The 14,551-nt window shown below is 67.0% G+C and overlaps 1 protein-coding gene across 1 annotated transcript in view; it reads left to right on the plus strand.

Annotated features, from left to right (window-relative positions):
• Nucleotides 1-10,000, plus strand: part of B4GALNT1 (beta-1,4-N-acetyl-galactosaminyltransferase 1) — a 17,841-nt gene extending 7,841 nt beyond the window's left edge. The window contains 8 exon segments of the mRNA XM_074530997.1: nucleotides 227-333; nucleotides 796-833; nucleotides 1,117-1,297; nucleotides 2,013-2,162; nucleotides 3,345-3,532; nucleotides 5,600-5,740; nucleotides 7,037-7,274; nucleotides 8,427-10,000. Coding sequence (XP_074387098.1) covers nucleotides 227-333; nucleotides 796-833; nucleotides 1,117-1,297; nucleotides 2,013-2,162; nucleotides 3,345-3,532; nucleotides 5,600-5,740; nucleotides 7,037-7,274; nucleotides 8,427-8,641 — 1,258 coding nt within the window. The 3' untranslated portion in view covers nucleotides 8,642-10,000.
• The last annotated feature ends 4,551 nt before the right edge of the window (nucleotides 10,001-14,551 follow it).

Raw genomic sequence — 14,551 nt, forward strand, 5'->3', positions numbered from 1 at the left:
CCAGAGGGGAGGGACCCCTGGGATTCAGCCCAGGAGCGACTCCCGGGACTCAGAACGGGAGCGACCCCCGGGGCTGAGAGCGGGAGGGACCCCCGGGACTCAACCCAGGAGCGACCCCCGGGGCACCGCGGGACCCCTCGCCCAGCACGGGGCGAGGCTGGGACCCCTTGTCTGGGTGTGGGACCCCCGGGATCCCCCGTTTGAAGCCCCGGTGCCCCCCCCGCAGGGTGCAGACCCCCGCGGACCGGCTGCTGATCGTCCCGGCCAACTCCCCGCTGGAGTACCCGGCGCAGGGGGTGGAGGTGCGGCCGCTGCAGACGGTGCTGGTGCCCGGTGAGGGTCAAGGAGGGGGGCACGGGGATGGGCACGGGGCTGGGGGCACCGGGTCAGGGAGGGGGGCACGGGGAGGGCACAGGATGGGGAAACCGGGGGGTGTGGGAGCTCCTCCCCGTGCCCCCCAGTTCCCCCAGTAGAATAGCACAGGGTTGGGGGGACACGGGGATGGGGGGCACCGGGTCAAGGAGGGGGGCATGAGGGTGGTGGGCACAGGATGGGGGAACCGTGGGGGGTGTGGGAGCTCCTCCCAGTGTCCCCAGTGCCTCCCAGTTCCCCCAGTGTCCCTTGGTGCCCCCCAGTACAACAGCACAGGGTCGGGGAGGGGCATGGGGATGGGGGGGGGGGGGAACGCGGGGTAGGGGGGACCCCCGGGTGGCTCTGAGGGGGGGGGGGTCACGGTCAGGGGGTCCCTGCGGGGTCTCCCGGCCTCACCCCCGTGTCCCGCCCCCCCCCCCCCAGGGCTCAGCCTGCAGGCGCCGGCCAGGAACAGGTACCAGGTGAGGGCGGGGGGGGGCACGGGGAGGGCGGGGCTTGGCTGGAATAGGCGTGGCTTGACTGGAAATGGGCGGGGCGTGCTGGAAATAGGAGAGGCCTGCCCGCTCTGTGGGCGTGGCCTGCCCGCTCTGTGGGCGTGGCCTGCCCCCTCTATGGGCGTGGCTACGGGGTGGGCGGGGCCGTGGAGGGGCCGGGCCGGGTTTGTCGCGCACCCCCCGCCCCGTGCGCCCCCTCCCCGTTTTTGGGGGTCCCTGCCGGGCCCCCCCCGTGACGTACCGCCCCCAGGTGAACCTGACGGCCTCGCTGGGGACGCTGGCGGTGGCGGCCGAGGTGGAGGGCGTGGCGCTCCGGGGGGAGGGGCAGCCGCACCTGTCCTTGGCCGCCGCCCACCTGGACCACCTGAACCGGCAGCTGCAGTTCGTGACCTACACCAACACCCAGTTCCACCCCGACACCGCCGACATCGGTGCGTACGGGGGGCTCGGCCCGGGGGCACCGGCACCCCCAGAACCTTGGGACCCCCCGGACCCCGGCGCTCTTGGCACCCCCAACGACCCCCGGACCCCCCGAGCCCCCCTGGTTGCCCTGGATGCCCAATTCCCCCCGTCACCCCCGGCTCCCCGATGCCCACAAGGACACTTGGAGTATCCCCGATGCCCACAGGGACACTCGTGGGATCCCTGATACCCACAGGGACACTCGAGGTATCCCCAATGACCACAGGGACACCCCCGAATCCACAATGCCCACGCGTGTGACCCTCAATGACACCCCCGAATGCCTGATATCCACAGGGACACTGGGGGTACCCTCAATGCCCTCAGGGACACTCGGGGGATCCCTGGGACACTCGGGGTACCCCCAATAGCACAGGGACACCCCGGGATCTCCAATGCCCACGGGGACACTCGCGGTACCCCAGATGCCCACAGGGACACTCGTGGGACCCCCAACACCCACAAGGACACTCGGGGTACACCCACTGCCCACAAGGACACTCGCGGTACCCCCGATGCCCCTGTCGTTCCCCGTGTCCCTCGGTGTCCCCCGCACCCGGCAATCCCCGCCTGCCCCCGTGCTCCCGATGTCCCCCAATGCCCCCCATACCCCCTCGCCCCCCATGCCCCCCAATGCCCCCCGTGCCCCCGGTGCCCCGTGCCCAGCCGCCGCTCCCCCTGCAGTGCAGTTCTCCACCGACGGTCACTCCGCCGCCTTCGCCATCCGCATCCGGCACCCGCCCACGCCCCGCCTGTACGGCCCGGGCAGCGCCGGCGACAGCGACGGCGACGGGGACAGCGACAGCGACAGCGGGGACGGGGGTGAGCACCGGGGTGAGCACCGATACCGGCCTGGCCTGGCCCAGTGCTCCCAGCGCTCCCGGTGATCTCACGGCTCCCTCCCAGTGCTCCCAGTGCTCCCAGTGCCGCCAGTGCCAGGATCCCAGTGTTCCCAGTGCCCCCAGTGCCAGATTCTCAGTGTTCCCAGTGCTCCCAGCGCTCCCAGTGATCTCACGGCTCCCTCCCAGTGCTCCCAGTCCCCCCAGTCCCAGTGCTCCCAGTGGCAGAATCCCAGTGTTCCCTGTGCTCCCAGTGCCCCCAGTGCCAGACTCCCAGTGCCCCCAATGCCCCCAGTGGCAGAATCCCAGTGCCCCAAATGCCCCCACTGCCCTCAGTGCTCCCAGTTCCCCCAGTGCCAGGATCCCCAGTGCTCCCAGTGCTTCCATTGTTCCCAGTGCTCCCAGTGCTCCCAGTGCCAGGATCCCAGTGCTCCCAGTGTTCCCAGTTCCCCCAGTGCCAGGATCCCAGTGCTCCCAGTGCCCCCAGTGCCAGGATCCCAGTGCTCCCAGTGCTCCCAGTGCTGCAGACAGCTGGTTCTGCCGGTATCAGTGCCCCAGCCCTACCAGTGTTCCCAGTCCCAGTGTGGGAGCCCAGTCCTGCCAATGTGGGTGCTCAGCGCTCCCAGTTCAGGCTCCCAGTTTGGGTTCCAGCCCCCCCCGTTCAGATCCCAGCCCCCCAGTTTAACTCCCAGCACTCCCAGTTCAGGCTCCCAGCACTCCCAGTGCTCTCAGTTTGGCTCCCAGCATTCCCAGTTCGGGCTCCTAGCACTCCCAGCACTCCCAGTTCAGCTCCCAGCGCTCCCAGTCCCCCCATTTCAGGCTCCCAGTGCTCCCAGTTCAGCTCCCAGCACCCCCAGCGCTCCCAGTTCAGGCTCCCAGCACTCCCAGTTCAGGCTCCCAGTGCTTCCAGCGCTCCCAGTTCGGGCTCCCAGCACTCCCAGTTCAGGCTGCCGGCACTCCCAGTCCCCCCAGTCCAGCTCCCAGCTCTCCCAGTTCAGCTCCCAGTGCTCCCAGTGCTCCCAGTGCTCCCAGCATTCCCAGTTCAGGCTACCAGCGTTCCTAGTGCTCCCAGTTCGGGCTCCCAGCACTCCCCACTCCTCCCAGTTCATGCTCCCAGCCCCCCCAGTTCAGCTCCCAGCACTCCCAGTTCAGCTCCCCCCCCCCCCCCCCCCCCCAGGGTACAACATCTCGGCGCTGGTGACCGTGGCCACCAAGACGTTCCTGCGCTATGACAAACTGCGCGGCCTCATCGCCAGCATCCGCCGCTTCTACCCCTCGGTCACCATCGTGGTGGCCGACGACAGCCAGAGACCCGAGCCCCTGGCAGGGCCACACCTGGAGCACTACCTCATGCCCTTCGGCAAGGTGCCACCCCCGCGGGGACACCGACAGGGACAGGGACAGGGGACACCCACAGGGGACAGTGGCAGGGACACCCGCAGGGGACAGGGACAGGGCGGGGGACAGGACAGAGGCAGGGGACAGGGGAGGGGGCACGGGAGGGGTAGGGACACCCCCAGGGGACAGGAGAGGGGCAGGGGACAGTGGCAGGGACACCCCCAGGGGACAGGGGACACGGGAGGGTAGCAGGGACACGTCAGGGGACACCGGATGGGTAGGGACCCCCGCAGGGGACAGGGACACAGACAGGGGACAGGGGAGGGGACAGAGGAGGGGACAGGGACACCCGCAGGGGACATGGGATGGTGGTGGGGACACAGACAGGGGACAGGGAAGAGGACAGAGGAGGGGACAGGAACGCAGACAGCGGACACGGCAGGGGACAGAGGAGGGGGCGAGGAACCAGACAAGGGACATGGGACGGGCAGGGACCCCCGCAGGGGACAGGAGAGGGTGGCAGGGACTCAGACAGGGGACACGGCATGGTGGCAGGGCTGTGGGGACCCCAGTCAGGGGACACAGGATGGGCAGGGACACGGCAGGGGCAGAGACACCAGACAGGGGTTGTGGGATGGTGACAGGGATGCCCACAGGGGACACGGGGGCTGGCAGAGCCGTGTGGGACATGAGATGGTGGCAGGGACCCCAGACAGGGGACACAGGAGGGTGGCAGGACTGTGGGGACAGGGGACCCCCCCAGGGGACCCGGCAGGGGCGGGGATCCAGACAGGGGACACAGCATGGTGGCAAGGGACACGGGAGGGTGGCAGGGCTGTGTGGGACACGAGAGGGTGGCAGGGCTGTGTGGGACACGGGAGGGTGGCAGGAGACACAGCCGGGGCAGGGACCCAGACTGGGGACAGGGGACATGCTGGGACAGCAGACAGGGGACGTGGGAGGGTGGCACGGACCCCCACAGGGCACACGGGAGGGTGGCAGGGACACAGACAGGGGACACAGGAAGATGGCAGAGCCATGTGGGACACGAGAGAGTGGCAGGGACCTCAGACAGGGGACAGGGGATGGGCAGGGACCCCCACAGGGACATGGCAGGGGGCAGAGACCCACACAGGGGACATGGGTGGGTGGCAGGGCTGTGTGGGACATGGAAGGGTGGCAGGGACCCCAGACAGGGGACACGGGGGGCTGGCAAAGCCAAATGGGGCACATGAGGGGCTGGCAGGAGCTGAAGTCCCCAAAAGGAGGGGACATGGAGGTCTGGGATGGCAGAGAGGGGGACACCAGGGACTGATGGGGCTGTGGCTCCCTGGGCGTGCCAGGAGGGGCTGGCAGGGTGGAGACCCCCAGGGTGGGGGTCCCAGGGCATGGGGACAATGGGGAAGGGGGACATGGGAACCCTGTCAGAGCAGGGACACCCCAGACAGATGGGGGGGACACATGAGGGGATGACAAAGTGACAGAACCCGGGGGGCTCGTGGGGGGTTGGCAGGGCTCGAGGGGCACGGGGGACAGGAGGGGACCCCGGGCATGGGGACATGGGGGGATCTTGGTGTTGGGCACAGGGGATCTGTCGGGGCTGTGGGGTCCCCGGGGAAGGACACACGGGCTCTGTCAGGCTCAGGGTGGCACCGTGGGCACACACGGGCTCTGTCAGGGCTCAGGGTGGCACCGCGGGCACACACGGGCTCTGTGAGGGCTGTGGTACCCAGGCATGGGGCACACGGGGTCTGTCAGGGCTGTGGTACCCAGGCATGGGGCACACGGGCTCTGTCAGGGCTGTGGTACCCGGGCATGGGGCACACGGGGTCTGTCAGGGCTCAGGCTGGCACCGTGGGCACACGGGCTCTGTGAGGGCTCAGGGGGGCACACGGGCTCTGCCAGGGCTGTGGTACCCGGGCATGGGGCACACGGGCTCTGTGAGGGCTCAGGGTGGCACCACGGGCACATGGGCTCTGTCAGGGCTGTGGTACCCGGGCATGGGGCACACGGGCTCTGTCAGGGCTCAGGCTGGCACCGCGGGCACCGCGGGCACTGCGGCCGTGCCCGAGGCTCCGTGTTGCCCCCTGGCAGGGCTGGTTCGCCGGGAGGAACCTGGCGGTGTCGCAGGTGACCACCAAGTACGTGCTGTGGGTGGACGATGATTTCATCTTCACGGCCCGCACGCGGCTGGAGAAGCTCGTGGATGTGCTGGAGAGAACCAGCCTGGACCTGGTGCGGGCACGGCGGGCACCGAGGGGCACTGGGGGCACGGAGGGAACCGGGCAGGCTGCAGGGGCCACAGGGAGTGGAGGGCACGGCTGGCACCGGGCACGGGCGGGTACAGGGGGTATGGGGCTGGAGGGTACGGGGGGCTGCAGGGGGCATCGGGGGCACCGGGGGTGAGTGGCACAGGGGATGGAGGGTACAGGGGAGGATGGGGGCACCAGGGGGCCACCAGGAGGGTACAGGGGGCACGGGGATGGAGGGTACGGGGGCACAGGGGGCTGCGGAAACACGGGGGGGCACTGGGGGACATGGGGGGCACCAGGGAGGCTGCAGGGGGCACAGGGGGTGAGGGCACGAGGGGGTGCAGAGGGCACTGGGGGTGGAGAGTACAGGGGAGGCTGCAGGGGCACGGGGGATGAGGGGGCACCGGGAGCCACGGGGAGGTTGCGGGGACACCGGGCACAGGGGAGGGCACGGGGGTACCACAGGCAGGTCCCTGTGGTCTGAGGGAGGGTCCTGTTTCCTGTGCCCGGCGGGGGTGGCAATGCCTAGGTTGGGGGTGGCAGTGGGGATCTCAGTGCCCAGATGGGGTTCGGGGGCTCTGGGTGCTCAGGTGCTGGCACAGCCCCATCCCATCCCATCCCATCCCATCCCATCCCATCCCATTCCATCCCATCCATCCCATCCCATCCCATCCCATCCCATCCCATCCCATCCCATCCCATCCCACTGGTGGGTGATTCCAGGGGGTCCCTGCGTGTCCCGGGTGGTCCTGGGGGTCCCAGGTGCTCGCGGGCGCTCCCATGGGTCCCGGGCTGTCCCCGGTAGATCCCGGTGCTCCCGGGCTGTCCCGGGCAGTCCTGGTCGATCCCGGCGGTCCCGGGCGCTCCCGTGGGTCCTGGTGGTCCCTGGGGGTCATTGGGGGTCCCGGGAGCTCCCGTGGGTCCCGGTGGTCCCTGGGGGTTCTGGGTACCCACGGGCGGTCCCGGGCGGTCCCAGGTGGTCCCAGGTGCTCCCGTAGATCCCGGGCTGTCCCGGGCATCCCTGGGGGTCCCCGTGGGTCCCGGGTGCTCCCGTGGGTCCCGGCCGATCTCGGTGGTCCCTGGGGGTCCCCGTGGGTCCCGAGCTGTACCGGGCGATCCCTGGGGTGTCCCGGGCAGTCCGGGTTGTCCCGGTGCTCCCGTGGGTCCCAGGCTGTCCCAGCCGCTCCCGGTCGATCCCGGTGGTCCCGGTGCTCCCATAGATCCCGGGTTGTCCCGGTGCTCCCGGTGCCCCCTCCCCAGCTCAGCCCCGCTCCCGCAGGTGGGCGGCGCGGTGCGGGAGATCACCGGTTACACCACCACGTACCGGCAGCGGCTGAGCGTGCGCGGCGGCGGCGCGGGTGGGGACTGCCTGCGGACCCGGCCCGGCTTCCACCACCGCCTCGCGGGCTTCCCGGCCTGCGTGGTCACCGACGGCGTGGTCAACTTCTTCCTGGCCCGCACCGACAAGGTGCGCCAGGTGGGCTTCGACCCCCGGCTGCGCCGCGTGGCGCACCTCGGTGAGAGCCGGGACACGGGGGGACAGGGAGGGGCTGGGGGGTCTGAGGGGGCTGGGGGTGTCTGAGGGGGCTGGGGGGTTTGGAGGGGCTGGAGGGGTCAATCTGAGGGGTCCCAGAGGGGTCTGGAGGTGTCCGAGGGGTCTGGGAGGGTCAATCTAAGGGAGTGCCCGAGGGGTCTGGGGGTGCCTGAGGGGGCTGGGGGTGTCTGAAGGGTTTGGGGGGTCTGGGGGTCAGTCTGAGGGGGTCCTGGAGGAGTCCTGGGGGTGCCAGAGGGGTCTGAGGGGGTTGGGGCTCAGTCTAAGGGGTGCCAGAGGAGTCTAGGGGTGCCCGAGGGGGCTGGGGGTGTCTGAGGGGTGTCTGAGGAGACTGGGGGGGTCAGTCTAAGGGGGTCCCTGGGGGTCTGGGGGTGTCCGAGGGATTTGGGGGGTTTGGGGGTCGGGGGCTCAGTCTAAGGTGGTCCCAGAGGGGTCCTGGGGGTGTCCAGGAGGTTTGGGGGATCTGGGGGTCAGTCAACGGTCTAAGGGGTGCCAGAGGGATCTGGGGGTGCCCGAGGGGTCTGGGGATGCCTGAAGGGGCTGGGGGGTTTGGGGGTCAGTCGAAGGGGGTCCCAGAGGGGTCCTGGGGGTGCCCGAGGGGTCTGGGGGTCAGTCTGAGGGAGTTCTGGAGAGGTCTGGGGGTGCCAGAGGGGTCTGGGGGTGCCCGAGGGGTCTGTGGGATCTGGGGGTCAGTCTAAGGGGGTGCCAGGGGGGTCTCCGAGGGGTCTGGGGGTCCCGAGGGGTCTGGGGTTTCAGTCTAAGGGGGTCCCAGAGGAGTTCTGGGGGTGCCCCAGGGTCGCAAGGAGTCTGGGGGGTTTGAGGGCTCAGTCTAACGGGGTCACTGGGGTACCCCCAAATCAGGGGTCAGAGACGAGGGGGGGCTGGGGTCTCCCACAAGGGGGTCGGGGGGTCCTAGATAAGGGGGGACAGTGGGATTGCCCACAATTTGGGGGGGTCAGGGATAAGGGGCATGCTGGAGTCCCCCACAATTTGGGGGGGTCAGAGCCAAGGGGGCATCCCCCTCCATGTGTCCCCCAGGCATCAGGGTCAGCCCGGGGCACCCCAGGCCGCCTCTGATCCCATTATTTTGGGGGTCCCCCCGTGCCCCCCTCCCCAGAATTCTTCATCGACGGCCTGGGGGTGCTGCACGTGGGCTCGTGCGAGGACGTGGTGGTGGATCACGCGTCCAAGCTGGCGCTGCCGTGGCGGCGCTCGGAGGGGGAGCGGCAGTACAACCGGTACCGGTACCCGGCCGCCCGCGACGACAGCGTGCGCCTCAAGCAGCGCCTCTTCTTCTTCAAGAACCGCTTCAAGTGCATGGCCGGCGACTAGCGGCGACACCGGGGCACCGGGACACCGGGCGGGGACACCGGGACACCGGGCGTGGTCACCAGGCGGGGACACCGGGGCCATCCCGGGGCTACCGGCGGGGACACCCTGAGACCACCGGGGTTACCGGGCATGGTCACCAGGCGGGGCCACCGCTGACCAGCCCTGGGTGCCACCCCCGCGGAGGTGACAAGGAGGTGGCACCAGGTCACCACCCCCGGGGGGGTCACGGGACACGCCAAGGACATCGCTGACCCCCGGCCACCAGTCCTGGCCAACCCTGGGTGCCACCGGGCTGCTGGCACTGCGGTGGTGCCACCCCCAGAGGGGTGACAGGGGGGTGGCACAGAGTCACCACCCACAGGGGGGTCACGGGACACGCCAAGGACATCACTGACCCCCGGCCACCAGCGTGGGCCACATCGAGGGTCACTGCTGCTGGCCATGCCTGCGGTGTCCCCAGAGCTACCCCCAGGGCCACCAAGCCCAACGGGCCACCTCCTGTGGGCCACCCCGGGGTGTCCCCAGAGCCACAAGCATGGCTACTCCATGGTCACCCCCAGGGCCACCTCTTGTGGGCCACCCGCAGGGCCACCACTGCAATGTCCCCAGGGCCACAAGCGAGGGCCACTGGCCACATCTGGGTCACCCCCAGGGCCACCAAGCCCAATGGGCCACCTTCTATGGGCCACCCTGCGGTGTCCCCAGGGCCACAACTGTGGGCCACCGGCCACAACCCCAGTGCCACTGACCCCAATGGGCCACCCCCAGGGCCACCAAGCCTGGGGCACCCCTGGGGTGGCTCTGTCCCCTTTGGCCACCCCACGGGCCACCACCCCCACCCCCGGCTGCCCTCGGGGTGCCCACAGGGTGACACGGGGTGGCCACTGCCGCCATGGGCCTCCTCAAGAGTCACCCCCCATGGGCCACCACCTGTGGGACACCCCCAGGACACTCCCCCGCCCCGCGGCCACCCCCGGGGTCACCCCCAGGGCCACCACCGAGTGCCACCCCCCGGGCCACCCCCCAGGGCCACTGCCATGGGCCACCCCCCAGTGCCACCACGCCGGTCCCCGTTGTCCCCCCGCCCCCCCGCGGTGTTTTTAGCTCTTTTGTACTTTGGGGGGGGGGGGGTGATGGCGGGGTCGCACCGGGTCCCCTCCCCTCCCCCACCGTTGTCCCCTCTCCGTTTTCTACCGCCTGCCCCTCCCCCCGCTGCCGCCCGGGTTTTTGTGCCAAGTCTCGGCCCCTCCCCCCCCCCCCGGGACCCCCGCGACCCCCGGGGTGGGTTGGGGAGGGGCTGGTGGAGGGGCTTCCCCCCCCCCGCCCTTTTCTACCCAATGGATGGTGAGATTTTAACCAGTCCGAAACCGCCGGCCTCTGCTTGGGATGGGGGGAGGGGCTGCGGGGTGGGAGGGGCTATGGGGGTGGGAGGGGCTATGGAGGTGGGCGGAGCTGTGAGGAGTGGGAGGGGCTATGGGGATAGCAGGGTTTCAGGGTGGGAGGAGCTGTGAAAGGTGGGAGGGGCTTTGGATGGGCGGGGCTGCGTTGGGCGGGGCTTTGGGGTGGGAGGGGCTATGGGGGTGGAAAGCTCTTTGGGTGGGAGGGTTATTGAGGTAGGAGGGGCTTTGGGGATGGGAGGGGCTATGAAGGTGGGAAGGGCTTTTTAGAGTGGGAGGGGCAGTGGGGTGGGAGGGGCTTTGGGTGGGTGGGGTTATGGTGCGAGGGCTATGGGATGGGAGTGGCTATGAGGGTGGGAGGTGCTTTAGAGTGGGAGGGGCTTTGGGTGGGCGGGGCCTTGTGGTGGGAGTAGCTATGGGAGTAGGAGGGGCTTGGAGTGGGAGGGGCTTTGGTGTGGGAGGAGCTTTGGGGTGAGAGGGGCTATGAGGTGGGAGGGGTAAAAGAGTCTACATGGGGCTGGGGTATGTAGGCAGTGGGAGTGGCCAGGGTATGTGATCAGTGGGTGTGGTCGGTGGGCGTGGCCAGTGGGTGCGGTTCCTCCTGGGCGTGGCCTTTGGTGAGGGGGGATTTTCACCAGGAATGCCCCTGGACCCCCCTCCCCCACCCAGCGCCCTCCAGGGTCCCTCCTGCCCTGGCAGGACTCGGCAGGGACAGGGGACAGGGACAGGGACAGGGACAGGGATAAGGGATAGGGACAGGGACAGGGCCAGGGCCACAGCAGGATGTGGGGACTGGTGGCACACAGAACAGGACATGGGAAGGGACACGCCACGGTCATGGACATGCCAGGGCCAAAGACAAGGGGACAATGGGACACATGGGGGACAAGGAGAGACCACTGACAGAGACATGGCATGGTGCACAGCGACAGAGCAGTGACAAGGACAGGGATGTGACAGGGACAGACATGGGGTGGGCAGGGACACTCCAGGGACAGGGACACTGCTGGGACAGGGACAGGAATAGGGACAGAGACAGGGCAGAGACAGGGACAGGGACACTCCAGGACGCAGGCATGGACACACTGGGGACAGGGACGTGGCAGGAACATGGGCAGGGACAGGCAGGGACTGGGGCCACAGTGAAGGACAAGGACACGCCAGGACAGGGACAAGGACAAGGACACACAATGGACGTGAGGCTGCGCATCCAGGGACAAGGACACAGCCCCTCAGGGGGCAAGGCCACAGCAGGGCTGGGGTTGGGCCACCCTGCAGCCACTCCTGAGTGACCCATGGGGCTGCCAAGGTGATGTCGCTGTCCCCCCTCCCAAACCTGTCCCCGGGGGCTCCTGGGACGTCACCCTGTGTCCCCCTGGCTGTGTCCCATCCAGGCCATTGCAATGTCCCTATTCTATGTCCTGGCCTGCCTTTGTCCCACCCCACTGTCCCAACCCCAGTGACCCTTCCCTGGTGTCCCATCCCAATGTCCCAGTGACCATCCTGGTGCTGACCACTTAATGTCTCTATCCTGTTGTCCCATCCCAGTGTCCCAACCCAAGTGACCACCCTGGTGTTCACCATCCCAGTGTCCCATCCCAATGTCCCAGTGACCATCCTGGTGGTGACCACCCCAGCGCCCTGGTGTCTCATCCCAATGTCCCATCCTGGCGACCCATTCTGGCGTTCCATTTCAGTGTCCCATCCTGGGACATCCCATGGGAATGTGGCACCCCAGTGTCTCTGTTCACTGTCCAAGCCCGATGTCCCAAATCTGTCCCATCCCAATGTCCCAACCCCAGTGACCATCCTGGTGTTCATCATCTCTGGTGTCCCATCCCGATGTCCCAGTGACCATCCTGGTGCTGACCACCTAAGTGTCTCTATCCTGGTGTCCCATCCCAATGTCCCAACCCCAATGTCCCAACCCCAGTGACCCATCCTGGGACACCCCATGGCAACGTTTCACCCCAATGTCTCAGTTCACTGTCCAAGCCCGATGTCCCAAATCTGTCCCATCCCAATGTCCCAGTGACCATCCTGGTGCTGACCATCTCAGTGACCATGCTGGTGTCCCATCCCGATGTCCCACCCCACTGTCCCAACCCCAGTGACCCATCCCTGGTGTCCCATACCAATGTCCCAGTGACCATCCTGGTGGTGACCACTTAATGTCTCTATCCTGTTGTCCCATCCCAGTGTCCCAACCCAAGTGACCACCCTGGTGCTCACCATCCCAGTGTCCCATCCCAATGTCCCAGTGACCATCCTGGTGCTCACCATCCCGGTGTCCCATCCCCATGTCCCCATCCCTGTGTCCCATCCATCCCCATGTCCCCATCCCGCTTTCCCAGGGCAGTGTCCCCACCTCAGTGCCCCCATTTCAGTGTCCCCAGCCTCATCCCACTGTCACATCTCTGTGTCCCACCCCAGTGTCCCCAGCCAGGTGTCCCAGGTCAGGGCTCCACCCCAGGACAGGCTGGGGTGGTGGGAGCCCCAAGGATTCCAACACAGCCCAGTTCTGCACCCCGGTTATTTCTCCTGCACCTGGGCCAGGAGCAAAAACCCAACTGGGCTGGGAAGGGACTGGGAGCACCTGGGAGAAGGACTTGGGACATGGGTGACCCCATGGGGATGGATTTGAGGCCACATCCTGGGGCACCCAGGTGGGCTGAGGGCTGAGCCTCAGGGTGGGCAGAGGGAGGGGGGCTCTGTGCCCAGGTGAGACCCCAAGGACGACTCCATTGAGAAGGATTTGAGGGTGCTGGACACATCCTGTCCACATCCCTGGGAACCCAGACACCCCCAAGCCTGGGCTGAGCCCCAGAGGGAGGGGTCTCTGCCTCTGTGCCCCTGTGCCCGGGTGAGGCCCCAGGGGTGAACCCATGGGGAAGGATTTGAGGGTGCTGGTCACATCCTGGGCACTGAGGTGCCCCCCTGATCCTGGGCTGAGCCCCAGGGTGGGCAGAGAGAGGCATCTCTGCCCCTGTGCCCCTGTGCCCAGGTGAGACTCCAAGGGTGACCCAGGTACCCCCCCAGCCTGAGCAGAGCCCCAGAAGGACGGGTCTCTGCCCCTGTGCCCCTGTGCCCAGGTCAGACCCACGGGGAAGGATTTGAGGGTGTTGGACTCATCCTGGCCACATCCAGGTGTCCCCTGAGCTGGGTTGAGCCCCAGTGTGGGCAGAGGGAGGGAAGCTCTGCCCCTGTGCCCAGGTGAGACCCCACCTGCAGAGCTGCTCCAGCCCTGGGGTCCCGCACAGGGAGGATGAGGAGCTGCTGGAGAGAGCCCAGAGGAGGCCAGCAGCGGGTCCAGGTCACCAAGCAGGCCAAAGGCTCCTGGCCTGGACCAGGAATGGTGTGGCCAGCAGGAGCAGGGAGATCTTCCTCTGTACTTTACATTAGTGAGGCTGCACCCTTCCCTTTTTTTAAGATGAAACAATTAAGGAACTGAGAATCACTCCTGGAATCCAGGTTTTTTGGTCTTGAGCCCCTGGGGTTTGTAATTCTGGGTAGAGGGGAGTGAGTTGTGTCAGAGGGGGAGCGGGTGCTGTGGGGACTCAGTTCTCCTGGGAACACAGTTCCCAACACCCAGGGAGATTTCTGGGGATCTGATAGTGCAGCAGGACAGAGTGGCTGCACAATGGCCTGGCTGAACATGAGCCAGAACATGAGCCCAGGTGGCCCTGGATCAGGAATGGTGTGGCCAGCAGGAGCAGGGAGACCATTCTTCTTCTCTACTTGGCACTGGTGAGGCTGCACCTTTCCCTTTTTTTACAATGACACAAATAAGGAACTGAGAATCACTCCTGGAATCCAGGTTTATTTGTCTTGAGCCCCTGGGGTTTGTAATTCTGGGTAGAGGGGAGTGAGTTGTGTCAGAGGGGGAGCGGGTGCTGTGGGGACTCAGTTCTCCTGGGAACACAATTCCCAGTTCCAGCACCCAGACAGATTTCTGGGGACCTGATAGTGCAGCAGGACAGTGGCCTGGCTGAACATGAGCCAGCACCAGGCCCAGGTGGCCCTGAGCAGGAATGGTGTGGCAGCAGGAGCAGGGACATCATTCTGTCCCTGCACTTGGCACTGCTGAGGTCACACCTTGAGTGCTGCGTCCAGTTCTGGCCCCTCAGTTTGGGAAGGATGTGGAGATGATGGTTTATGCAGTTTGGTGCTCTGCTTGTGTTCACTGATACATTATAACCCCGTTTTTCAATTAATTTAAACTCCTCACTGAGTTGGGTTTAGTGGAATCAGGAGGTTGGATTGACTTTCCCCCTCCTCCCACACGTCCATCATCCAGTTTTGCCCAACATCCAAGAAGTTGTGCCCTCTTCATCCCAATTTAGTGCTGCGAACTGGGGGTTTTTTTGGGATTGAGGTGTGGTTATTGTACTTTGGGATCTCAAGATCTCTCTTGAGCGTGCCCAGCGAAGGCAATGAGGCTGGAGAGGGGCTGGGAGCACAAACGCTGTGAGGAACCATTGAGGGAGCGGGGGGTGCTCAGCCTGGAGGAAAG

The sequence above is a fragment of the Zonotrichia albicollis genome, chromosome 33, assembly GCF_047830755.1.
Source record: "Zonotrichia albicollis isolate bZonAlb1 chromosome 33, bZonAlb1.hap1, whole genome shotgun sequence".
NCBI classification, from domain to species: domain Eukaryota; kingdom Metazoa; phylum Chordata; class Aves; order Passeriformes; family Passerellidae; genus Zonotrichia; species Zonotrichia albicollis.